Genomic DNA, 25,656 nt, shown 5'->3' with positions numbered 1-25,656 from the left:
CTCCCCCAAAGCCCTTCTGGGCTGGATGCTTTTTTCTTCCCTCACATCTTGCACCCTCCCTCTCTTCTACCCAAGCCAGGGGATGCCTTTCCCATACCCCTCAATGCGAAGGACGAACCCCGGAGGTGTGCAATGGGCAGCCTCGCCTCCGGCCCTAGCCCTCTCTGCCCCCACATTCCCAGACAGGCCCCAGCTCACTGAAAGGTCATCTATCATGCGGTCCTCAAAACTGTGGTCTTCAGTCAGGATCCATGTGGCCTTGTAGCTCTCCAGGAACATGTTACATGCCCGGTGCCTGCAAGGGGAGGGTGTGGGGTGAAGTGGGACCTTCTTGGCTCCACGCCGCCTCTGACTTCCCACGCATCTGCCTCCCCCGACCATTTCTCAGGACCGCATCGGGTTGGCTTCCATCCTCCTGCCTGCTCAGCCACTCCTTCCCCACCACCCCGTTAGCTCTCTTCCTCCCTGGGAGTCTTACGTCGGCAGGTTGTACAGGGGAGTCATGCGGAAACAGGCAACAACCGCCCTTCGGCGCTGCTTGGACAAGAGCTTGTGCCACACAGCCTTCTTAGACTTGTAAGGGTGCTCAACCTGAGGGCAAGACAATCTGTCATGTCCCCAGACTCAGCCCCTGGCCCGATCCCCACTTTCAGCTCCAAGTGAAACTGCCGTCTGTGCCCCAGTCCAAATTCAGGCCGACTCACAGGGCCAAAGGAACACCTTAGCGCCACCAATAGAGTCAAAATCCGACCTAGACTCTACTTCCAAACCAAAATTTCTCCCCTTTGTCCTACCCACAGGCCAAGGCCCCTCCCCAAGGCCAAGCCCCCCTCTCCCCCAGGTCCTGCCCACAGAGTCAAGGAGTCTCCAACCGGCCGCATTCCTGGACCCACGGTTCCGTACCTGGCCGAAGATCGAGCACCAGGTCGCGTCCCCAATTCAAGTTTCCGATCTAAACCTCGATTTAAACTCAAAGCTCCACTCAGGTCCCACCCACAGCCCCAAGGCCCGCCCCTTGCCCCGCCCAAAGACCCAAGCTTCGGCCACTCAGCAGTAAGACCGTCTCCTCCCCGCCCACCTGCTCCAGATGATAGAGCACCGCGGACACCTCCTGGACTCTGCGCACGATCTTCTCCGGGTCGTCGGCGTCCTCCTCGCGGCCCGGTAGGCCTCGGTACAGGGCCATCTGCCAGCGCAGAGAAGGGGAGCCTTCGACCTGAGAGGAGAAAGGGCAGGCGGCCGGCGTGAGGGCCTCTCCCCTGCCCGCTCCCTTCTCCGGCTGTCCCGCCCCTCTTTTAGTGCTGTCACGATTTGATAAGGAGTACAAGTAAGGTGCTTCTTTCGATGCTTGGTACGTAGTAAGTGCTCAAACGTTGCCTATTATTGTTGCTATTATCCTGACGTGCCCAGATGCAGATTAAGGAGGCGTACCTTTCCCTGAAGGTGAAGGTTGTTTTGCAAAAATTCCCGGACTTCCTCATCTGTGTCTTTCTGGGGAAACATGACCAGGCTGGGTCACTTTGGAGGACCCAGTATCCTCCTTGACCCACAACCCTTTCATTCCTAGGCCTGTCACCCCAGCAGCTGGTGAGAAGTTTGTGTGGGAAGGATCTGAGAGAAACCAAAGGATTCAAAAGTCAGGAGTGGTTAGGGGGTGAGGGGTCTTAGAGGCCACAGAAGCACCTCGAAGAGACAGTAAGGATCAGAGGGGCCTCGTGGGGCTGAGAGGAGGTAGAGGTGACACAAGGATATCCTCAAAGGTCAAATAAGGCCACAGAGGGATTACTGGAAGTCAGAGGAGGGTCAGAGTTGGGCTTCGAGTAAGTGAAAAATGGGCAGGGAGTTTTGGAAGATCAGAGGGGTGAGGGGGGTTATAAGGGAGATGGCCAGGTCAGCAGAGGTCATGGTGTTGACATGGAGGCCAAAGTGAGGGTCAGCAGGGTGGGGGTTCCCTAGGGTCCTAGGAGATGGGGGCCCTCCAGGACCAGGTCAAAGGGTCAAAGGGGCCCTGGAGGGCTCTTTGAAGTCTTGGCAGGACCCAACACTTCCTGAGAGGAGCTTGAGGTCCTGAAGGAAGGAGACTTTAAGATTCTAGGAAAGGAGGTGCTTGTGATACAAGGGGAAAAGTCAGTGGTCTTCAGGCCCCCCCGGGGGGGCGAGGGTTAGTAGGTTGTCAAGGTGCATAGCAGGGTGCTGGGGGGAGGTTCTAGGGGGTCTCAGGCAGGATACTGGGAGGGTTTCTTAGGGTCTCTGAGGCTGAAAAGGATTAGGGGGTCGTTATCCCATACAAAGGATAAATAGGGTCCTGGGAGGCCTCCTTGGGGTCCCAGAAGGTTTAACAGAGTCCGGGGGCAGGGTCAATTGATCCCTGGGATTGTTGTGACCTCAGAGGGATTAGGTGTGGACCTGGAGAAGGGGCCATTAGAATTCTGCAGGGCTACTTAGGGTCACAGGGTGCTCACTGGGCCCCTGAGAGTTTTGCAGGGCTCAGTTGATGTCAACAGAGTCCAGAGGGAGGGGCCAGCAGGGCTCTGAGGGAAAGAGGTGGTGAGCTGGAGGGCTCAGTGGGGACCCAGAGGCTCAGGGGAGGACCAGTGGAGTCATGAGGGGCTCAGTGGGCCCCAACAAGTTTGGTGAGGTCCTGGTAGAAGGCTCAGAGTTTCAGGGGTGCCAATGGTATCTCAGGTGGGGTCCTCAGAGTCATAATGGGTTTGGTATAGTTCTGGGGGAGGGTGTTCAGTTGAGGATCCCTGAAGCCTCAACCTGTTCCTTGGGTCCTGGGGTCTTAGTGGCATTTCTGGGTTTCAGGGAAGGTCCTTAAGTTCCAGGGCTCTGGCAGTACCCCAAGTGGGGTCCTCAGCATCCTGGGGGAAAGCTCAGGGCATCCTAGGGGCCCCATGAACCCTCAGAGTCCTGGAGGATTTTAAAGGGGGGCTCCCAGTGGGATCCTGGGGTTCAGCAGAGTCTCAGGGGCTTGTGGGGTGCTGAGCGGGATCCTGGCAGGTTTCCAGAATGGGGCTGGGCAGGCACCAGGGCGTAGCGGGTCTTGGCCAGCGTGATGAGGTCCTGGTCAGTGGGTGCACACATGTTCAGGCCAATGGGCAGCATCTTCTTGAGTGTGGCCACAATCAGCGACGTCTGCACAGAGTACCGGTCCCCTCGGCGCTTCTTCTTCGTGCGTTCCTGGTCTGAGCCACCTGACTGTGGGGACATGGGGCTCAGTACTAGCCTGAGTCCCAGCCAGGCCCCAGGCTCCAGCCCCACTCCACACTCCAGCCCCCTGCCTGGACACCAGGCAGCCCCTCCTCGATCTCAGAGCCACCCCATACTTTGCTGATCTTTCACTTCAGACCCCCAGCCCTGGCCCTCCCAGACCCATGCCCTATCCCAAATTTCCAACTTCTATCCCACACCTTCCGGATTCCTCCCAAATCCCAGGCCTTTCTCAACCTCTGGCAGTCTTCTCCTAGAATCCCATAAGAACAACCAATACAACCCTCAAAAAACATGCACAACCCCACACTTCATATCCCGAAACTGAGTCCCCAAGAATGAAAGATGCAGAACCACAGCGTTCCAAGAGACGAGAAGTTGGAAGAAACAGAGAAACACCGAGAGACTGAGACTGACAAGGAGACGGGAAGACAGAGAAGCAAGAGAGATCCTGAAAGATCTGGAAGCAGGAGCACGGGGTTCAGTGTCCCCCAGCCGTGTTCTGAAGCCTTGGGTGCAGCCCTGTGGTTGAGGCCACCTGGTCATGCCAATGAGAAGCCCTGGTAACAAGCTTCGGCCAGTGCCACATCCACAATGTGGAGGCCGCACATGCAGCATCTCACTGAGTCCTCGCAGCGCCCTGGGCCAGGCCGCTGGCTGAAGGCCAGCAGAGGCTCAAAGGATAAGACTGTTGACCAACAGCCAACTGTCAGAATCAGGATTCTAATCCAAGTGTGTCTGATTCCAGAGCCCAAGCTTTAAACCCACCATGCGCATGCCCGTCCCACCCCCATTTCTGTTCCTCAAGACCTCAGCCCACAATGCTTCAATGCTTTGGGGAAAGCTGAGAGGGGGTTTTTTTGTTTGTTTTTTTTGTTTTTTAACAAAAGTTAAAAAAAAAAAGTGAAATTGCCCAAAGCTGAGGGTAGGGAAGGGAATGGATGGTTGGGGACAAGGGGGAAGGCATGGGGAGAGAAGAGGATGACAGCTGGGCGCCATGGTGAGGGTGGGGAACCGGGGCAGGGGTGTTCTGGAGGGAGTGCAGAGGCTGGGACTTGTGGGGAACAAGGTATTAGCCAAGAGCCACCATGCAGAAGGTTCCAGATGAGGGGCTGACCTGTACGTCTCCCGCCTGCTTCATCAGGTGGCAGACAGAGACAAGAAGGGTTACCCCAGTCCCTCAGAGAACCCCAGGCCCAACTGCAAGTTGACCCGACCCTGGCCCCTCTGCCCCACCCGACACACATCCCCCAGCCGGGCACTCCCAGACCCTGACTCAGTGGGAAGTGTAAGGAGAGGGGAAAGGGTGACATGGGATAAGGGGGACTTGAGAGGAAATGGGACATGAGAGAGGAGGAAGCTGTGAGGGCTGCAGGGAATGTGACCAGGATGGGGCAGCTGGAGGGGTTCGTAGGAAGCCCTAGGGGGTGTTCCCTCCCTCCCTGCTAAGTCCACCTCCCAGAGCAAAGCACCCACCTTGGCCATTTTACTCTTGTTGTCGGCAGTCAGAAATGACATGTTGTTGATCTCATTCTGGACCACGAAGTTCTGCTCCTCACGCTTAAAGTTCTGGTGGGGGAGGCAGTGTGTGTGTAGGGGGTCAGACGGCCATGGCGGGGAGGGAAGGGCACCTCAGGGCAGCAGCTTCTTGGGTAAGGCGAAGAGGGTGGAGTGGGGGGGACTCACGTGGGACTTGGACCAGTAGATGAAGATCTCGCCCACCATCCTGAACAGCTCCTCAGCACTGGGGTCAGGCTCTGTCAGCCAGTGGGCCCTGGGTGGTGGGAAAGGGGCTGGTGAGGCATGGGGGGTGGGACACACAGGAGAGGGGGCCACAGAGATCTCAGGGAAAGGGATCAAGGGGACCAGTAGACTGCAACGGGAGGCAGGAGTTTTCCATGGTCATCTGGCCATTCAGATGATTTAAAATTTTTGAACGACCATTCCTTTAAAATTTTTTTTCTTTAACCTTTCTGTTGAAGTACAACATACATATGAACTGTCAACTTGATGAATTATCACAAAATAAATACACTGTGTAACCACTACCCAAGTCAAGAAATGGCGTACTTCCAGTCCCCACTAGCGCCCAAGTGCCCCTCCCAGCCACTCCCCCTTCCTTCCTCTTGAAAAGTGACCCTTGTCTTGAGTCATGGACTGTGAATTATTTTTGTCTGTCCTTGAATGTTACATAAATCATGATACAATATGTATTCTATTTCTTATTTTCTTGGCTTCTTTCATTTAACCTGACATTTGTGAGATTCATTGCATTGATGTGTGCTGCGACGTTGTTCATTTTCATTGCTGTGTGGTTACGGTGCTGTGTAGTATTCCATTGTGTAAATATACCACAATTTACTGTTCAAACTCTTCGACCAGCATCCCGCTCCTAGGAATCTACCCTACAGCAGTACCCTCTGGTGAGCACAAAGACAGATGTGCAAGTAGGTGTCCGGCATGCATGCCACCACTTCCCATTTCTGCTTCCTGACAGACATGGCTCATGGATGGGGAGCGCCCTTTTTCACGAAGCCCTGGGACAACCTTAAAATCTTTTTCAGCCAGGATGGAACTTGGAATTGAAACTTATTCGCTAACCCTGGATTAGGCTGCACCCAGGAGTAAATATTCTTTAAACAATGCTTCTAATTTTGGGAGATGTTAGCACTTGGTGGATACCCGCACTTGCCCTTTTATTAAAGATCGAGTTTCTGGGGAAAATGAGGCTGGTCACATCTGGACTATCTTCCTTTCTTCTCCCGACATTGGAGGAAGGCCCGATGATTGGGCTTCACTGCACAAGTTTCAGACACCCCCATCTACCCAGCCTGGAGACCCAGTGCTGGAGGGAGAAGCAGGCTCCTTACTGTTGACACGGCAACCACTCGGGGGCTCAGATTCAGGAGGTGCAAGGGGCAGGAGGGGAGCAAACAGCAGCAGGCTGGATTTTGGGGGGTCAGAAGCAATGGGGACAACGGAAAGATGGTTAAATGAGAACTGCAAGAAGTTTATAACGAGCCAGAAGGCGAGGGGTCAGCTGGGGTTTGGGGAAGCCAGAGGTCAGGCCGCAGTGTGTATGGGGGGACGGCTGGGGACGTGCTGACCTGTTGTTGTCCACGTAGCGGATGAGCAGTGGGTAGAGAGCGTACAGGTCCCGGCAGAGCACAGAGAACTCATCCCGCACCAGGAGCTCGCCCTCCTCAGCTTCTGCCTTGGCCTCCAGGCGCAGCTGCTCCTCCTCGGCCACCACCTTCCCCGCCCGCTTGCACAGCCGCCCGATGGTCGGGATGAAGTGCGAGTGCAGGAGCTCGGGCCTGGCCCGGCTCACAATAGGCTGAGCAAACACTGCAGAAGCAAACGGGGGGCACTCTCTGCTGGCTGGCCTCTGACTACAGCATCTGACCTAAGACCTCTGATCTCGCCCCTTGACCTCTCTGCTCCCATCCCATCCCAGCAGCTATCATTGACCCTGGCGTGACCCTGGCCTCTGGCACCAGCACTACCTCCAATCCCACTCCTGATCTTGGGCCCTAACCTCTGACATAGCCCCTGAACCTGACCTAAACCTGTGACCCTAGTCTGACACAAGCCCCTGACCTCTGACCCCAACAAATGAATCTAATTTAATATCTTACCCTAGCTCATGACTTCTCACCCCAGTCTGTAACCTCTGAGCTGGCTCAAACCCAGACTCTTCCCTCACTGCATGATTTCTGACTATGACCTCTGGCTTCCTGCCCCAGCCTCTGACCCCCAACTCTGGCCTCTGATCCCAGCCCTGATCTCTAGTTTGACCCAATTTTCAACACAGAACTTCTGAACCAGGAATCTCAACCCTTTAAAGACTCATTTCTTGATCTCTGATCTATAATCCCTTTCGTATCAGGGACCTTAACCTCATCCTCTGACCCTTTGTCTAAGGAACCCAGGCTCTGACCCAGCTCCTTACCCCTGACCTAAGGCTCCAAGGTTCCAGAAATTCAGAATCCAGCTTGGAGGACTTCCCAGACCCATCCATCCACCCCAGACCCTCTGAGTCTGAGATTCTGACCTCTCGCTATAACCTTTGGCCTTTCACCCTGAGACAACCTTGACCTTGACCCCCGAACTTCCAGGAGACTATAGAAGCCAGCATCTCCCGCTCAGACCATCAGATCGAGGGGCCCCGGCACTCAGAGTCAATGCCCCATAGACGCACCAGCGAGCCGCTTCATCCAGGAGGCCTCATCGATGCCCAGGTTGTTGACGATGATTCGCAAGATATTACCCAGCAGGGAGTTGAGGTGGTCAGAGGTGACAGCTGTGCAGGGCGGGGGGGCCCCAGCAGGCAAGGCGGGTGGGGGCATCTCAGGTCCGCGCTCCCACCAGCGGGGCAGATAGCTGCACAGCATGGGCAGTGTTATCTCAATGACGTGTGGCATCTCCGTGTAGCGGGCCCCCGACTCGGCCAGCCCCCCGATGTCTGCCATGAGCCGCTCCAGCACTGGGATGTCAGGACACATCTCTTCCACGCTGTTGGGGAGCCCCAAGACTGGGGTGCAGAGAGGGGTCAGGGCATGCCAACTTATCACCCCCAGACCTCAGTGCCCATACCACAAACCAGGGCCCTCACAAACTCTGGGATTTCCCAATCTGGAGCACCCCCAATCCTCAGCCCCTCAGAGCCCAGACTGGGCCATACCACCCCCCTCATAGTAGGCTTTCACCGGGCCCTGTGCTGGGGGGAACGGAATGCCAGCAGCTGCCCCAGTCCGCACAACTTACTGGCCCGCTCCCGGGGGGACTTGGTGGTGTACACCGAGCAGGCGTTATACTCATTCAGCTGAGGCTCCAGGAACGCCACCGGCATGGCCGCTGCCAGGCGGGCCAGGCACTCCCCAAGCGCTGGCCGCAGCCTGAAAGAGGGGGGTCCTCAGCTGCCAGGCATCCCCCGCCCATACCTGGGACCTGGCCCAGCTTGCACAGACCTGGGGCCCAGTTCCCCAGCGCCTTTTAGAGCAGAGCTGCCACTCAGCATTTTTGCACCAGGCTTCCTGAGTGCCCTCTTGCTCCACAGGTGATCCCGCCTCAGGAGGGCCCACGTGGGCACTACCAAGGCCCGCCCGTGTCCCCAGCGTGCAGTGGCTCCTGTGTGTCACCCTTGTTACTTGGGCCCCCTGCTAGGGCAAGCTTATTTCCCAGTGGAAAACAACCTGGTCCCTGTGCCCACCTGCCCGCCTCTGCTCCAGCCAGTGGCCTCGGCGTCCTTCACTGGCCTTCCCCCGACTTCCCTCACGTGGCCACCTTGGGGAATTGCAGCTGCCACCGTGCACATGTTTGCTGTTGAAGACTCTGAACATCTCCCCTGCTTTTCACCCCACCATCTTCTCCTGTGCCCCACCCTTCCCTGAGCCCCCACAGTCCCAAACTATGGCTCTCCCTCCTTACTTTTCCACATAAGAGTTCCTGGTTGTTCCTAGAGAGTAAATGCTGCACAGCGTTCGGTAGCACGAGACCTGGACATCGTCCACTGAAGGAGAGAGCAGGGCGAGGCTGGGTGTGAGGGTCAGGGATGCGCCTACCATACCAGTCTCCCCTCCCCCCTCCCTTGTCTCCGAGTGGTGGGTAACAGCAGGGGCTGTAAAGCCAGCCTGCCATTTACTAGTTTTGTGATTCAAGCAAATACCACACTCTTGGCCTCAGTTTTCTTATCTGTAAAATGGGGATAATTATAGTATCTTCTTCATGGAGGTCGTTGTGAAGATCAAATGAGTTAATACTTAGAAAGCAATTAAAACAAGGTACCCAGCAGGCACTCAGTAGAAGCTAGTTCTGTTCTCCCTTCGGAGGGGAGTCATAGACCTTTTCGATGATAGTGAGGGACACTCTCTGGAAAACTGCAAACGAACGTGCAACCCTGACTACAACTTTAGGTTGGCCACCCCCTCCCCAGGGGGCCAGGATAAGAACCTCATCAACTTCACAAGTGTCACGAAGCAAAGGGAGGGCAGGGGAGCTGTTCTAGACTGAAAAGAGACTATGGAGCCACGAGAGAAACTTCGCCGGATTCTGACTCAAAAAAATTCGAAGACATTTTGAGAGTAATAGGGAAACTTAAATACAGTCAAGCTAGGAGTGATACTGACACTGTGTTTACGTGAGAGAAGGTTCTTACACCAGGAGGTGCAGGCTGAATATTTAGGGACGAGATGTCACTGTGTGTGGATGTCAGATTCAAAAGTTTAACAAAAAAGTCTGCAGATCCTTTTACCCATAAAGTGAAAGGTAAAGCAAATGGGGCAAATTCATAACTCTCTTCCTTCAACTTCTCTGTATGTTTTTAAATTTTCAAAATAAAATGTTGGAGTGAGAGGAACACCCATCTGGGCGCTACCTTTCTTACTTTTATCACTAGGTTCTAATTTCCAGCAGACAGCGAGCTGAGACGTGGCTCCACTCTCCCCCCATCCCCACAGCCCATTGGCCCTACACGCTATCCTGGTCACCTCCCCTGGGCCCCTCACAACACTGAGTCCCAAACTGTTCCTTCTCCCACAAACTTGTTACTTCTTCCAGTCTGTCTCTTGGAGGCCCCACTGTCCCCAGGTCCCCAGGCCAGGGCCTTGAGCCTCACGCTGAACGGCTTCTGAGCGCCTCTGCCACCAGCCCTTCCTGCCCTTTTCTCGGCTCCGCTAAGGTCCAAGCCACAGCTTATACGGCTCTTCGAGCACCCGAACACAGAATGTCATGACATCCCACTAGGTGTTCACCTTGCCTGTGTCTCTTTAACAACACTACGTTACACATTGTGTGACCTGTCACGAGATCTCAGGCAAGGTCACATACCGTAGGTGCCATTTGGTTGGATAAATATGGCGGACACTGCTAATTGACTTCCAGAGGGCTCTTACCTTCTTTCGTTCTTATCTTCTTCCTAGTAATAGATCTCATGTGACCTCCCAAGATAAAGGCTAATTCCCAGCCTCCCTGCAGCAACACGGGGCCACGTTCTAAGTTCTGGCCCATGGGATGGATGTGGGCAGGAGCGATTGGACCACTTTTAGGTTGTTCCTTTTAAAGAACTGAGGCCCCCCCCCCCTCTTTGCTTTTTCTCCTTTCCTGCTGGCTAGAATGAGGACTTAATGCCATCTTGGACCATATGGATAAAGGCAGTACTTCAGAGATGGCAGAGCGACAAGATGGAGGGAACCTGGGATTCTAACATTATGATCCACTTACAAGTAGATTGTTACATGAGAAGAAAATACACTTCTATCTTGCTTGAGCTATGGTGATTTAGAGCTGCTGGACTCACATCCTAATAAACTCATTCTATCACCTACTAATTTACTGAATGCACACTTTGCTTACAGCAGTAAATCCACCCAATAAATACACACTTAAACACCCGAGGATTCTATCAGACACACAGGAATGGGTGGTGGTGGCTGAACTGGCCCCCTAACCCCTGCCCTCGGGGTCAGGAGCCCTTACAGATGACATCATCTCCAAACTGGTGCTGGGCGATGTGCTGGAAGAGGGTGGTGAGGACAGGCAGCAGGGCCACGGTGGTGTAGGTGAGGTTCTGGCCCACGCCCTTCACTTGTGTGCGCGCCTGTGACACTTTGCCTAGCCTCAGGTTCTCCACCATCTTCTCGATGTCCTCCGAGGCACTCTCAAAGAAGGAACGAAGGCCAGCCTTCACAATCTCAGGGCCTGACTTCATCACCGTCCTAGGAGGGAAGCGGGGACACCCCAGTTCTAGAATCTGGGAGTCTAGATTTCAGAGAGTCTAGGAGTGGGAACCATGACCTGTTGCCCTACCTGGCATCCAGAGAGCGTGCCAGGATGTGAAGACAGTTGACCACAGCTGGGGCATCCGTCCCTAAGGCAAGATGACAGTACAGGCTGAAGGAAGGGTTGAAGGACAGTACCTCTCTCTACATCCACCCCGACTGATCTCTCCCCACATCCACCCCACCCTGCCCGGACTCCCAAAGGCCCTCCTCTTTCCCCATCCAGGCTTTGACCCCTCTGTCTGACCCTCCCCAGTTCCAGCCCTGACCCCTCAGGCCATCGCTGTCTGGTGATGAGTCTGTTTCCCCCACCAGCCTGGAAGCTCAATGAGGGCAAGTCCAAAGACTGTCCCAGTCTCTGCCCTGTCCTCAGAACTACCCAGCCCATGCCGGGTCCAGAAGGAGAACACAGTGTAGGTTCTTCAAATTAAGCTTAAACCTGGGCCATATTTCTTCAGGGTGGGGTTGATGATGAGAGGAAGAGAAGGGAGATTAGGAAGAAGGGCTCAGGCAGAACTACTTACCAAAGAGAGAGACTCGGTGACGGACAAGAGCGGCAAGCTTGCAGAAGAGGCTGACGATAGAGAAAGGAATGGAAGGACAAGAGAAACTGAGATTGAGGACTCCAAAGGGACAAGAACAGTGGTGACACAATTAGAGGCAGGGACAGGGAAAGAGGGGCAGAAGACAGAGCCAGGAGGACGTAGGATGATAGGGAAGAAAACAAAGGAGACAGAAGGGGTGGGGAAGGGCAGAGGGATGAGCAAGCCTGAAAGTCACGGGGCAACAGCTGGCATGTTGTGGGGTGGGGAGGCAGGTCTGTCCTTCTGACAGGGCAACTAGTTCATCCCAGTTTGCCTGAAAGTCCCGTGTCCTGGGAAACCCCTCGGTCCTGGGCACACCAGGATGGCTGGTCACCCTAGCTCTTTAATCACCTCTGCAGGTAGAGCAGTCAGTGCCCAGTACCCAGGACAGAACCTTTAAGGTTCAAGGTTGAGAGTAAAAGGTCCAGGAATACAATGCTATGAGGTCAGGGGGCTGGGTCAGAGAGCACAGGGCAGCCCACCTGGTGATCATTTCCTTCTCCTTGTTGGAGGCGTGGCCACCACTGCCCAGCACTTTGGCAGGTGTGGACAGGAAATACAAGCAGTGGTTGGTGAAGTACTGGTTGATCAAAGGGAGCAGGATCTGGGGGTGGGGTGGAGATAAAAGATGATGAGAGCCCACCCAGTCTCCAGCCCCCTCCAGCTTCTGAGCCCAGCTCTGACCTTGGCAAAGAATTTAATCTCTTGTTCATGTGGGGACTTTTCCACTCGTCCACTGCTGACCACAGCCTCTGGTGGGGGAGGGCAAATAGGGGTCATGGTGGGTTCAAGGCTAAGGAACTCAGGGTATTCTGATGGGGCAGTTAGGATATGATGGGAAATAAACTCTTGACATGAAATCACCTCTGTTATCTTTGAAATAAACTTCTCTCTCCTACTTTTCTTTGGCTCCCCTAACTCCTTGATTAAACCCTTCCTGAGGCTGCAAATGGGAAAGAGGACAAACTGGGGTGGGGTAAGGCCATGGACCACCCCCCTCCTCACCTATCACAAGCCTTTTTCTTCCTGAACACCAATACCCAGAACTGGGTAAATTTGGAATAAAGGAATGATGAACCAAATGAAGCAAGAAGTTGACACCATTAAATTTAAAGCAGAAATCATTTTCAAACATAATAATTGTGATAGTAATAATTAATACTATTAAAACAATAATGCTGACTTCAATTATTAAACACTTGCTATGTCCCTGGCACTGTGAGAAAGTCCTTGCACCATCTCCTCCCACCTTGGAGGTCTGTGTACAGTAAGTCCTCACTTAACATCCTCGTCAGGTTCTTAGAAACCATGACTCTAAGCAAAACGGTGTATGAGGAAACCAATTTGACCATAGGCTAAATAACATAAAGAAGGGTTGAGTTCCTACGGCATATTTCTGATCACAAAAACATCACCAAACTTCTAAATAAAGACCCCAAACATTTCTAATATTAAATGTTGAAATAAATGTGAGCTCTACATATTTTCAGGAAACCCCACTCTTGGAGCTGCCGCTGTTGCCTCTCTGACCCCATTTGCTCTCATTCTTCTTCTCAGTCACTCTAATGCAGCCACACGGGCCTAATACTGATAGCAGGGAGCTCTCAGAGCCTTTGCACTGGCTGTTTTTCTGCCTGGAATACTCTCCCCAGACGTCCCCACTGCTCCCACTGCCCCCTCCCTGGCTCCTTTGGGGTCACCCTGGAATCCTCCCCTCCCCACACCCCTCAGCTGGCTCTTCTTCCCATAACACTATCCACCTTTTCGCATGCCAAGCGATTAGTTATTTCTGATGTTAATTGTCTGACTCCACCCACAGGATTGCAAGTTGCAAGACAGGGATCTTTGTCTTGTTCACTGTTTATTATCGACACTGAGAACACTGTTTGGCACAGCAATTAGATGAGGAGGGGAAGGAGACATGCATGAACTGGGTCCCAGGTAGGGAAGGCATCAGGGAGGGGCTTCTCCGTACCGAGGTGGGCGATAAACTCCTGGGAAATGTCCATCCAGCGCAGCAACTGCTGCAGGAAGCCAAAGGCGAACCGTTTCTCAATGGAAGACGTATCCAGCTCCATGTCCTTAAGGCCTCTGCGTGGAAAGGCGGCGGGAGGGGTCAGCCTAAACCAAGAACGCCGTTCCCCACCCTCCTCCAGCTCCGCGCCTGCTCCCCTAGGCCCCGCGTCTACAGACTTCTGCTTCATCCTGGGTCCCCCAAAGTTTCTAGCTCCTCCCTGGACTGGACTCACTTCGGTTCTCCAGGCCCCGCCCCCTGAGCCTCCGCCTCCCTCTGGCCCCGCCCCCACGCTCCAGTCCCCGCGCTCTTAGCCTCTTCCCCTCTTTGGCCCCTCCTCCGCCACCCTGACCTGGGTTCTCCCAGCTTCTGCCCTGCAGGTTCTGCCCCTGCTCCCCACCGCTCCCAGGCCCAGGGCTCAGCCCACGTGCCTGGTGACCGCATAACCGTTCATCTGCAGGAACTTCAGGAGCTCCTGGGCCTTCTCTCGATCTCGTGCTTTCTCCTTGGCCGTGAGCGTGTCATAGGGGACCAGCAGGGGGTGGGTCCCGCCACCTGGGGCGGCAAAGACCAGAAATCAGGGTGCTGGGAGGGACCTGCTCGCACTGAAGTGGGTCCTTCAGTTGAGGGTTTGTATAATTATAGTAATAAAGACAAAGATAAGCATAATCAAAACACTGCTTTCCGATGCCCGCACAGCCTCACCACAACCCTACGTAGTAAACGCTGTTATCCCCACTGCACAAACGCAGAAACGGACGTTCTGGAGTGTAAAAGCAATTGTTGAAGATGAAAGCCCTACAACTCTAAGGTGGGTCCTTTATGATTCCGGAACCTGTAACTAGGGGCTGCGAAGGAGGGGGTCTGTGCCGGGGTCGGACGGGTGCTCTCACCCTTGGTCTCAAGTTCCTGCTTCTTCTTCCGCCCCCAGGTGTTATGGTAATTTTCCGCCAGTTGTTCCGCCATGGCCTGGGAGTGGATGCATAGAGTCAAGACCAATATCGAGAGGATGACCTCTCCCACCCCAGCAGACACTTCCATGCCCTCAAATAAAGGATCTGGGGTCTCACCTGCAGCTCCCGGGACAGGGTAACTCCGCTGAGGTCAGGAGGCTGAGGGTTGTAGCCTTCTCGCGGATCGTAAGTCTGGGAGGATAAGGGAGTGATGAGGCGGTTGATGGACTAACAGTAAGTCCAAGCCCCAACTCCGCCTCACCTGGCCCTAGACCCCTGCTTTGCGCCCTCTCCTTAAGGCCCTGTCTCTGAGCTACCCCCTCCCTCACCTCTGCCCTTTGCAGTTCTTCAGACCAAGCTCTCTCCTTTCCCGGACCTCTGGGCCTTCACCTGCACCCCTCTCCTGGCCTATCCCCTTCCCCTGACCTCACCTCCTTCCTGGCCCCATACTCTCCTGGCCCCGCCCCTTATTCTAGCCTCTCACCGCCCCTCCACGACCCTGCCCTCCCCGCAGGCCCCGCTTCCACCTGAGCACTTTGGGAGATCTTCCGAGTCTTCTTCTTCTCCACCTTCTCCTCCTCACCCTCCCTGGCCTTCTCTATCGTCCATTCCCAGGCAATCATGGCCTTCAAGGATTCCTTGATGGGCCAGCGGTAAATCTCTTTGTCCTGCGGTGGACAGAAGGGAGTGAAGTTGGTGGAACAGGGTGAGAGTGGGGTGGAGGTAGGAGCCCATGGCTCAGCTTCTCTGACTTCCAGTGCCCAAGAAGGGGGAAAGCCCTGAGGACATGGCTAAGAAGTGGTCCAGTCAGATTCGAAGCCAGGTCTCTTCCCTGTTCTGTACCAGGGCCTCCCAAACAAATTCTCATTACTCCATCTTACACACGAGACTCAGAGAAGTTAAGTTGTATGATCAGGAAATAAAACCCAGTCTCTCCGACTCTTCCAGAAGGAACACTAGGAGTCCCGGGTCTAGGGGAGGTAACTATGTTCGAGGGAAGGCACGTCCATAGAGGGGGGCCCAGCTAGATCCAAGCCCATGGAGCAGACTCACTCATCCCTGAACCCCCAAATTTTAAGGTTTCATTTTGGACCCCCCCAGGGCTTGGTCACCTTCTCCGAGAAGGTCTTGTAAGGCCTCAGCATGGGGTGGGTCTTCAGGTCCTCATCTATGTTCTCCCCGTAGGACCAGTTGTTCTGGATCTGAAGGTGGGAAGGAGACGGGTCAAGGCAGTGCCACTTTGGGGCTTGGGATGGGGGTAGGAAGAGGTGTAGAAAGCAGCCCAGGGGGCACAGAAGCAGAACCCTGGAGCAGCTGAGGGCTTCGGAAGAGTTAAGGGGGCTCAGGAAAGCTGGGGTCTTGAAGAAGGTTGGCAAGGGTGGAGGTTCCTGGGGAGGGGAGGATCCCAATGCCAACCTTATCAAAGGCCCACTTCTCATGTGTGTACTCCGCAAACTTGTTAATGAAGGAGTCCAGCTTCTCTGGAATGATCACGCTATTGGGGGAGAGGGTCAGCAGATATTGGGACTGGCCCCTTCTTCCATCTCTGACACATTCTCCTCCCATCCCCCAGTCTTCACCCCTTCCTTTCCCTAGGCCTCACTTGAGGGTCTCCACAGGTCGAGGATCAAAGTTGCCTTCAGCATCCACTGTGGCTTTTTTCTCAGCCTTCGATGAGTATGAGGCGTCTACATAGTCTGGGGGCAGGGCTCCTGCGATGGCGCATAGACACGGCATAGCCATGCGGTACAGCTCTGAGTCATACTTCTGGGGATGCCAGGGGTGGAGGAGTCACTGCAGGTCTGGCTGCGCCTTCAGATCCTGGAGCCCTAGGACTTCAAACTCATTCCTCCCATCAGCAACTATCTGCCCTGAGCCTTCAGACATGAATTATAATCTCTTTTCCCTTAGCCCCATCTGGACCCTCAAACCACCCCTATATTTCTCTAAGCCCCCAAATGAGAGGCCCATCCTCTCTTTCACGACACCCAAACCAGAGACCTCACATATTCAGATGCAAACTCCAGAGTTGGAGATTTCAGTCTGGATCCTAACTTTGGACCCCAACCCCTAGAAATAAGCTCCTCTCAGGCCCCCCTGGATGCCCAGACCTTGTGGGCCAGCGAGTCAAAGATGCCCCAGAAGAGTTTCCTTGTGAGGTGCAGCTCTTCCTCCGAGGTGATGCCAAAGTTGGCCCAGCCCGTGGGCAAGCAGTAATATTTCCAACACCGCTCATAGTGGTTGGTGAGGAGCTGGGTGGGAGCAAGAAAGGGACACACAATGACGGTGGTGGAAAGAGTTGGCAGGCAAATAAAGGTCCAGGGAAGCCCAGGGAAGCTGCCGGTGCTTTTATATTTTGAGGGAGGGATGGGTGCAAGTGATATGTTAATGAAGGGGAAGGCTATGCTTACTGGGGAGTGGTCCTGGACAATTTATTATGCAAATTTAACATTCTGATTTGGAGTCGGGATGAGCATTAAACAAGAACTGGATCTGTCTGGTGTTGCTTTACACAAATAAGCATGCTAACATTAATCCATGAATAGGGTCTTGAGTAAAGGGGCATATGGATACAGTGATCTGCTCTTATGTAAATCATGCCAAATAGAAACATAAGTGGCACCCCATGCAAATATGTGGTAATTGGGAAGAGAGCCTCCACATCCAATCTGCAAATTTGAAAGAGGAGCTGATTTAGATGTGTTATGCAAAATAGTGACAATATCGAAGTTGGGGGTATCTCCTTATGCAAAATAATAGGAGAGACAGTGTGCAAATATTCAGAATGGCTGTGGTACTGTTTATTTAAATGAAAGCACTCATTTAAATAGTAGGAGGTTGGTGGTCTGGGCAAGAGAATAAGCAAGCTAATTAGGAAAAGTAGTGTGTCCCATGCAAATATATGCTAATTTAGGTGTAGGCTGGCTCACTGTTAGGGAAATTGGACGCTAATTAGGGAGTGTTAGAGGCACTAATGACGCAAAGTGAATGTCCTGGGAATCCCAGTGTGCAAATGAAATGCTAAAGAATGCCCTCACATTCCCAGGTTAACTGGCCTGGGAAGTGCCAATCAAATGAGTCCCAAAGTCGGAGGGCAGAGAAGGCGGGTGGGCGGGGCATGTAAATGAATACTCTAAAGGGCACCTGCCCTCACCTTGAGCGGCATCTTGGCGAACTCGTTAAGGATGGGCACGTCAAACACCAGGCGCCGCAGCAGGTGCTGCAGCATGGACGGCCGGATGTACCTGCGGGGATGTTCAGCGGGCGATGGGCTCTCACCCGAAGGCAGGCCCCACCGCATGGCCAGGCTCACGCCCCTGGGTCGCGTCCCACCTGCAGAGTGCCATGAGGCAATCCTCGATGACGTCGCGCTGTGCCTTGGTGAGCGAGCGGCCACGGGAAAGGCGGTACACCGTGTGAAGCATGGAGTCCACCATGATGGCGCGGTGCTCGGTTCCCGCAAACAGTGGCGCACATTTGGTGATGAGCGGCAGCACCGCCAGGCACAGGTAGCGGTTAAGCGCCAGCGCCATCTCGGTGGTGCTGAAGGTGGCCTGGGGCGCAGAGTGGAGACATCAGGCCCGCTGCAGGCTCCTGGGGTTGCCCTGGCAACCACACTAGGACAACTCTAGGCAAATGACCCACACTTCTGATCTTACCCCCAAACCTGCTGCTCCCAGTCTCTACTTCCTTATTACTTTGAACTATGTGAATTTCAAACACACACAAAAGTATGTGAAGCCACAAGTGTGGAAGCCTCCATTACCCAGATTAGACTGTTCTGCAGATTTCCACTTTCGGCATGTTTATTTCCTCTAACTCCACCCTTTTTTTCTGTAATATTTCCATGCAATCCCCAGCCATATGCTATTTTGCCCAAAGATATTTAAATATAGAATGCATCTCCATTCAGACAAGCACTTCTATTTAACATTCCATGCTGCCGTTATCACATCTCACAGAATTACCAGTCTTAATACTCATGATACACTTTCTCCAATTGTCTCGAAATTGCTTTGTGTTTAACAGGGGTTGTTTGGATCAGGGCCCCAGGAAGGTCAACAAACTATATTTGGTCGATGGGTCTCTTGGATCTTTTCATTTGTAACTGTCCTTTTTCCTCCCTTTTAAAATACTATTTATTTGCTGAAGAAACTAGGTCATTTCATAATTTTGGCTTTTGCTAGTCGCTTCCTGGTGGTGTCAGTAAAACTTGTTCCTCTGCCCCCTGTATTTCTGACAAACTGGTAGTTATAGATTCAAGTTCCTGTGTTTGCTTTCCCAGTTAATGGCCAACAGTTATTTCTGTTATTTCTCCCATCTTAAGAAGAGCCTTTTCTTGATCCCTCCAGCACATCTCCATTCCTCTGCCTCCTCTGTCACCAACCTGTGTAAAAACTGTGAACACTCAGCGTCCCCCATACCTCATTTCTCAGGCTCCTTAAATCCTCTCCGGTAAGGCTTTCAACCCACTGCCTCACTGAAACTGCCTGTCAAGGTCACCAGTGACCTCCATCTAGCCAAACCAGTGGTCAGTTCTCAGTCCTCATCTTATTTGGCCTGTCACCTTCTGTTAATCATACTGTTTTGTGCATCGGTCTTTGTGTTGACATGATGCTGAGTGATCACTGAGAATGATTATTTCTTATAACCTGAGGTGCTGGAGATTTCCATTCCCCTTTTCACAGAACTCAGAGTTTTTCTTGGTTTTTGTTTTCTATCTTGATGGTGGGAAAGGGAGAATCAGAATATGTATACGATTTCAGAACAAACAAGTGTGCCGCTGCTCTTCCCACGCTGGAGGGAGGGAAGTGGCCAGCTGCTCACCGTGTCCAGCGAGGCGGCTGCCCTCATGTCTGGCAGGAACCCCACGTCCAGCACATGCAGCAAGAATTCCTGGTTCTCGATGCCATACACACGGTCCAGGAAGAGCACCATGGACGCCTTGTGGTCCGGCACAAAGGATGCTGACATCTTTGGCTGTACCAGAGCTCCATCTGGGGGCAAGGATGCAGGGGGTCAGGGATGCCCTTCAGACCCAGCCACCCCCTCCCCAGCATCAGGCATCACTCCCTTGCTGAGTCCCGCCCCTTCACACCTTTGCCCAGGGTGGGGATCTGCAGCGGGAGGCTGATGATGCCTACAAGGTCGTCCAGGGGCACTAGGGAGCGCAGGATGGCACGGATCCGCAGGGCCTCACCCTTGCCAGCTTGGATTAACTGAAGGGGGAGGGGGCCGTGTCACTGGGGTGCCTGTGCCCCATTTGGTCATTACCCCATTCTATCCCTCCCTGACCCTCTGGCAGATGGAGCAGGACTCCTTCTTGTGGGAGTCCCAACCCTGACCCTTGCCTCTGCTTCTCCATTACAGCCCTGACCAACCTGGCTCTCATGGCCAGGTCTCCTCTCCTTCCCCACTGAACTGTGAGTTCTGGGAGAGCAGGGCCTGAGGGCTATCTTGGTTACTGGTGTGTCCTCAGCATTGCTTAGCCCAAGACCACCCACGTAGTGAGAGCTTAACCAGCGTTACTGACTGCCTGAATGAAGAGGTTCAAGGTTGGGTTGGCCATGGCCCATCCCACCCCTCTGGTCCTCGGGTCTCACATGCATCTCTGGTGCACAGCGTCCAAGCAGGTCGATCAAGGCAGCATAGAAGGACATGATAGCGTGTCCCAGGTGCACCCGGTTTTCCTCAGGGGGCTCCTCCCCGAAGCTGCGCGGGAAGGTGGGTGATGTGGGGGAGGTGGCAAGGGGCACAGGAGGGCAGGTTGTTCTGTTGTGGAGTGGGCCCGAGACTCACTGTTCCCTCCGCCGATCCCTGCGGACGCCTGGGCCATCCCGCGCAGGGTCCTCGGAGATGCGGATGGCCTCCTCGATGGCAGCCAGCAGCCCCGAGCCGCCCTCGCCCCGCAGGGCCGGCCCGAAGCACTCAGGCTTGCGGATGAGCAGCCGCACCACCACGTTGGCGTTCTCCTCCACGCTCTCGCCTGGCGGTGCGGGAAGGGTCAGGGGCTTCGTAAGCCACCACCCAGGGGTCCTTCCTGGGCAGCCCAGAACCCAGAACCTCAAGGGTTCACACCATGCCCCCGTCTGCCTCCAGAACCTGCCCCCTGCCCAGGCTTGTGGCTCAAGAAGTGGGTCACACCCAAGGGAGGCTTTGGCCGGTGACCGCAACCGTCCGACCCACCACCGCCACCACCTGCCTCACCGTTGACAAAGACAGCGAAGCGCAGGAAGTCCAGGTAGCGCTCACCGCCGCAGGGGTTCCAGCCGATATCCGGGTATCCTTTGGCCAGGAGCATAGGGCAGCTCTGAAGGCCACAGCCCGCCAGGTAGGATACCACCTGGGGGCAGAGGGGGGCTCAGCTGGAGGCCAGATCCACACTATCTTCCTCCCCAAGGTTCTGGTCTGCCCATCCCTGGAAGTCCACAGTCTGATTTATCTCCCATCCTTCAGCAAACAATGATGCTCATCGTCCATCCTTGTCCCCCACCTGGACCATTGCAGTGGCCTCCTCCCTGGGCTCCCTGCTCCCCTCAGGCTGTCCAACACATAGTCAGAGGGACCCTGCAGACACCTGAATCAGGTCCCGTGTTACCCCTGCTCAGAACCCTCACTTAGCGCAAAAGCCAGAACCTTCGCTGTGGCCCACAGGACCCTCCACACAATCTGCCCCGGTCACCTCCTGCCCTCACCTCCCACCACTCACCCCTTGCTCTCTCTGCTCCAATCACACTGGTCTCTTTGCTGTTCCTCAAACTCATGAAGTTCATGCTCCTGCTTCAGGACCTTTGCACCGGCTGTTCCCCCTGTCTGGAATGCTCTTCCTCCTGATTTCTATACGGCCCCTCCCCTCCATCAGAGCTTTACCTAAATGCTACTTTCTTGGTGAGGCTTTTTCTGACCACTCTTGGCTCAGCTTGGACACCCTTCTGACACTTGATGTTTCTCTCCCCTGCTCACTTTTTTCCTCCTTACCACTTTCACAAGCTCCTGTATCATGTATTTCACTTATTCATCTTCTTTATAATCCCAGCTAAAATGTCAGCTTCATGAGGACAAAGATTTTTGACTTCCTCAATCACTGTCAGACCCTTGCTGCCTTGGACAGGTCCTGACATATAGAACTTGCTCAATAAATATTTGTTAAATAAATAATAATATAATAGTGGATAACTGTTATTGAGTGCTTACTGTTTTGTAAATGCTTTCACAGATTAACTCATTGAATCCTTAGAACAACTCTATTAAGTTGTTTTTGTTATTATATTCCCTCTGAAGATGAGGAGATAGAAGCTCGAAGAATTTAGGTCATTTGTTCAAGGCCACACACAGCAAAGAAGCGAAGAGAGTTGAATCTAAGGTGCTGAACTCGAGAGCCCATGCCCTTTGCCACTGCACACAGAAGCAGGGGCACTAGGGCCAAGAAGTGTGCCAAGGCCACACAGCCAGTGGAGTGGAGTGAGGATTTGCCCCCAGCCCCATGAATGAGTGTCTGGGTCCTGTTCTTTCCCTGAAAATTATTCCCCTTCTGATCTGGTCCTGGACCCTCCAGAATCACCCCTCAGAATGGGTCCTGAATCAGCAGGTGCACCAGTACCCAGGCCTTCCCCTTCCACACCTTCTCCAGGTCCTGCTCCTGCAATGCCAAGGCCAGCTCGTTGTTGTCAATGACAGAGGCAGCTGCCACGTCCAGGGGTGTGGAGCCCTGCATGCCTGTGGGGGCAAGAGGTGGCGAGAATGCTCTTTGGAGGTGAGTAACCACCTGTCTTACCCCCACTGGGAAGCCCTCCTTGACCACCCCTTTCCAGGGTGGGTCCAGTGCCTACTCTAGCTTGTGCTTCTTTGTGCCTGGCCTGATCACTCTGGGCTGTTGCTGTCTGGGATGGGTCTGTCTTCTCCGCTGCACTGTGAGCCCCATGAGGGCCAGACCCAGGGCTGTCTGGGTGTCTCCAGCACTGCCATTACAGGGCAGTGAGTGCTGAATGAATGAGTGAGCGAGACAGGGCGGGCCTGGTGCATTGCCAAGAGTGGACTCTGGGGGGCAGCCCGGGTTTGAGGGTTCTCACCCAGGCCGATGCTGCTGTTCTCCAGCAGGTAGCTCAAGTGGTCGAACATGGAGCGCTGGTTCTGCCGGCTGATGCGACAGAAGTAGCAGAGGAAGCGGCAGCAGCTCGTCACCATCTTGGGGAAGCGGATCTCCTGGGCCAGGCAGGGTGGGCCAGTGGTCAGCACTTGCCTTCTATGGTTCACTTCCCTGACCCCTCGGCCCATCCAGGCCCCTCACCTTGGATTCACCACCCCCGAGGACGTTCACCATGACTTCCATGACTGTCTCATGCATGCCCAGTGCCCGCATCAGGTTCGGGTGCTGGTAAAAGACTTTGTTGTTCATGATGTTCCTGTGGACGGTGGAGTGCGTGGGGTCACGACCAGGGGCCGGCCGGGCCCAAGTCCAGGGAGAGCTCCCAGACCCTTGGGAAAGCTGTCACCAGGTGGGCTCCCCTAAGGAGGGAGCCTTTGTCATGCTGCCCATCCCCAAGTTCCTATAAAGGGCCTGGCACACAGAAGGAGCTCGATAAATGTTTGCCGAGTGAATGAATGAGGCACATTTGATGATGAGTGAGCGCTCAATACCATGATTATTACTGCTACTACTATGAGCATGAGCTCACTAAAGATGCGCTGCGGCCCTACGAGGTGGGCATGGCTCCGCCTCGCTTGAGATGAGGAAACTGAGGCTCAGCGAGGGTGAACTTTGTGCCAAGAGTCACAGGTGAGTGGGAGCTGTTACCCTGGGGGTGGGTGGAAAGATTAGGGGAGGGGACATTACTCAGGAAGATGGACTAGCTGCTGGGATAAGGAATATGATGGGGCAGAAGTGGGGAAAGGAGACATGATTGTATCCAGAGGTCATGATCCAGGGGGACCAGCTGGAGCTAGGAAGACTCCCCACCCTTCCCCAGAGCCGTGCAGAGTCAAGGGAGGGCGCGGTGCCTCACCCGATGCTCTGGATCATGAGGTTCTCCTCCTGGGGGCCCATCTGCACGATGAGCAGCGAGCGGATCTGGCCGAGGCACTCGAGCAGGCTCATGGTGTCCTCCATGGAGGAGGGCGAGATGGTGTACGCCCGGGGCAGGGCACGCAGCAGCTCCCCGAGCCCGTCATACTGCCGGTGCAGGAGGCTGAACATGGCCCGTACCAGCTCGGGGCTCTGCACAAAGTCTTCCTGGGCCCAGCGCACCACTGTGTGGGACACCAGTTCCTGTAGTGACTCTAGGATGAGGACACAAGGGTTGGAACACTCTGCCTGGCCAGGGCCTTGAACCTGAACAGTGAAGAAGGTGCCCCTATTTCCAGAGGCTTCTCAGTTACTAACTGCCCCCATCCTCCACCTGCCAAGGAGTACATGGATCCTGGCAGATTTTTTGCTATTGCCCAAGGAATCTCTCTGTTCTCTTCACCCTAATACCCCTACAAATTTCAAGAGGAAAAAGAAATTAAATTACTACAGAACACCAGATCACTATTATAATAAACACTCCACTATGCCCCTCTGAAAGCATGAGCCTCAATTCCATTTACTCTGTAAGAATACCACCAGTGTTTTATCCTAAGAATCAACAGACTATGAAGATTTCAGAATTATTTGAAAATGATGTCAAAACAACTCATTTTTCTTTTCCCTGGCTCTCTCGGGGCCTTGCCTTTCCTACAGCCACCATTCATTTATCTCTCTTTCTCTCCCAACCTTTTTCCTTCCCAGGATTTCCAGGGAAGAAGACAGATGTCTCCTGTGTCTCAGGGTTAAGAAAAACCTCTAGGTGCTGTCATTGAATGATGGTGTTAATTCATGACTTGCGACGTGCTAATCCTACCTTCCTTCCAGCAGCCCTACAATCTGGCCTGTCACTTCTGACCTCATCTTCTGCTCCTCTCCCCCTGCTCCCCCTGCTCCAGCCACAGTGACCTCTAAAGGCACCAAGTAAGATCCTGCCTCAGGGCCTTTGCACTAGCTATTTCCTCTGTACCAATCATCCTTCCCTAAACCTTTGCACACCTCACTCCCTCACTCTGACCCCTCCATCTTTGTCCCTCTCTCTCCTCTCACTCAACTTTATTTTTCTTCTTAGCACCATGGCCACTGACACTGTGGTTTATGTATATGTGTATCTGTCATAATATTCTAAACTCTTTGAGGACAGGGGCATTGACTCTTCCCCCTACTGTATTTTCCAGCCCCGCCACCAGTGCCTGGCCCAGAGTTGGCCCAATAGAAGTTTCATGAATGTCGTAGAATAAGCCCTGTACCAATGCCAGGGACTCTATCCTTATTAGATGGGGCTAATCTATAGTTCGCATAATGACCCAACATTAAGCATAACTGCTTTTCTAATCCCTCAGCTTGGTAATCATTTCGCCAAGAAAGAAAAGAAAAACAAAAAGCCAGAAGGACATGGGAGCCACAGTGGTGCAGGAGTTGCCATTGTGCTGGCTGGAAAATTACTGCTTGGCTATGTCCATGGGAACACAGGCTGTCACCCATAGGAACATAACATTCTAAACAAGCTTTCTGCTTCTGTAACCCCGCTTACGCACCTGACCTATGAGTTGACAGGTAGTGAATAGAAGAAAGATAGCCAGCCCTTTGTGTTTAGACAGAACGAAGAATGGGATTTGGGGCTTAAAAACCCTGTACCTCTGCATTTCGGGGCTGCTTAATTTGGGGTCTGCATACCCCTGGCAGACCCAGCTGGCTGAATAAAGAGTGTTTCCTATCACTCACTGAGTTCTGGTGGTCCTTATGTCTCTCGGGGGCTGGCGGCTACAACACCATCATCCCAAGGTTGGACATGTCTCTGCTCTGGAAGGCTGTATGCCACCCTGGTCCAACACACACACTACGCAGGCCCCACGTTTGGGCCACAGCCCACCCTGCCCCCTCCCTGATGGCCCAGGCCTCACCGGGTTTGCTCTCCTCAGCAGGCAGCTCCTCCTCAGGTTTCTTCTCCTTCTTCTTCACCAGCCGTACTTTCTCCAACAGGCTCATCAGGCGGCTGCCCAGGGTGGCCTCTTCCTCTGGTTCCTCCTCTTCCCCCTCCAGCTGAATTCCT

General features: G+C 53.8%; 1 protein-coding gene across 3 annotated transcripts in view; it reads right to left on the bottom strand.

The window, feature by feature from the left end:
- RYR1 (ryanodine receptor 1) overlaps nt 1–25,656 on the bottom strand; it is a 106,321-nt gene that overhangs the window by 40,116 nt on the left and 40,549 nt on the right. For 2 of the 3 annotated variants that reach the window (XM_036231615.1, XM_016165252.2), the window contains 38 exons: nt 25,508–25,654; nt 23,545–23,818; nt 22,830–22,944; nt 22,612–22,744; nt 22,164–22,258; nt 20,750–20,885; nt 20,342–20,528; nt 20,146–20,254; nt 19,641–19,761; nt 19,370–19,539; nt 17,876–18,096; nt 17,697–17,787; nt 16,654–16,794; nt 16,146–16,309; nt 15,959–16,037; nt 15,655–15,744; nt 15,070–15,210; nt 14,660–14,734; nt 14,483–14,558; nt 14,021–14,144; nt 13,551–13,666; nt 12,260–12,327; nt 12,058–12,179; nt 11,516–11,565; nt 11,020–11,080; nt 10,690–10,928; nt 8,644–8,725; nt 7,981–8,111; nt 7,415–7,747; nt 6,321–6,561; nt 4,900–4,987; nt 4,690–4,782; nt 4,331–4,345; nt 3,031–3,201; nt 1,432–1,491; nt 1,079–1,216; nt 479–591; nt 199–295 (listed from right to left, as the gene is read on the bottom strand). In XM_036231615.1, coding sequence (XP_036087508.1) covers nt 199–295; nt 479–591; nt 1,079–1,216; nt 1,432–1,491; nt 3,031–3,201; nt 4,331–4,345; nt 4,690–4,782; nt 4,900–4,987; nt 6,321–6,561; nt 7,415–7,747; nt 7,981–8,111; nt 8,644–8,725; nt 10,690–10,928; nt 11,020–11,080; nt 11,516–11,565; nt 12,058–12,179; nt 12,260–12,327; nt 13,551–13,666; nt 14,021–14,144; nt 14,483–14,558; nt 14,660–14,734; nt 15,070–15,210; nt 15,655–15,744; nt 15,959–16,037; nt 16,146–16,309; nt 16,654–16,794; nt 17,697–17,787; nt 17,876–18,096; nt 19,370–19,539; nt 19,641–19,761; nt 20,146–20,254; nt 20,342–20,528; nt 20,750–20,885; nt 22,164–22,258; nt 22,612–22,744; nt 22,830–22,944; nt 23,545–23,818; nt 25,508–25,654 — 4,907 coding nt within the window. The remainder of the gene's footprint in view (nt 1–198; nt 296–478; nt 592–1,078; nt 1,217–1,431; nt 1,492–3,030; nt 3,202–4,330; nt 4,346–4,689; nt 4,783–4,899; nt 4,988–6,320; nt 6,562–7,414; nt 7,748–7,980; nt 8,112–8,643; nt 8,726–10,689; nt 10,929–11,019; nt 11,081–11,515; nt 11,566–12,057; nt 12,180–12,259; nt 12,328–13,550; nt 13,667–14,020; nt 14,145–14,482; nt 14,559–14,659; nt 14,735–15,069; nt 15,211–15,654; nt 15,745–15,958; nt 16,038–16,145; nt 16,310–16,653; nt 16,795–17,696; nt 17,788–17,875; nt 18,097–19,369; nt 19,540–19,640; nt 19,762–20,145; nt 20,255–20,341; nt 20,529–20,749; nt 20,886–22,163; nt 22,259–22,611; nt 22,745–22,829; nt 22,945–23,544; nt 23,819–25,507; nt 25,655–25,656) is intronic. The other variant, XM_036231616.1, reaches the window with a different exon arrangement.

Source organism: Rousettus aegyptiacus, unplaced genomic scaffold, assembly GCF_014176215.1.
Source record: "Rousettus aegyptiacus isolate mRouAeg1 unplaced genomic scaffold, mRouAeg1.p scaffold_m13_p_14, whole genome shotgun sequence".
NCBI lineage: Eukaryota > Metazoa > Chordata > Mammalia > Chiroptera > Pteropodidae > Rousettus > Rousettus aegyptiacus.
This window is presented reverse-complemented; position numbering and strand designations above follow the sequence as displayed.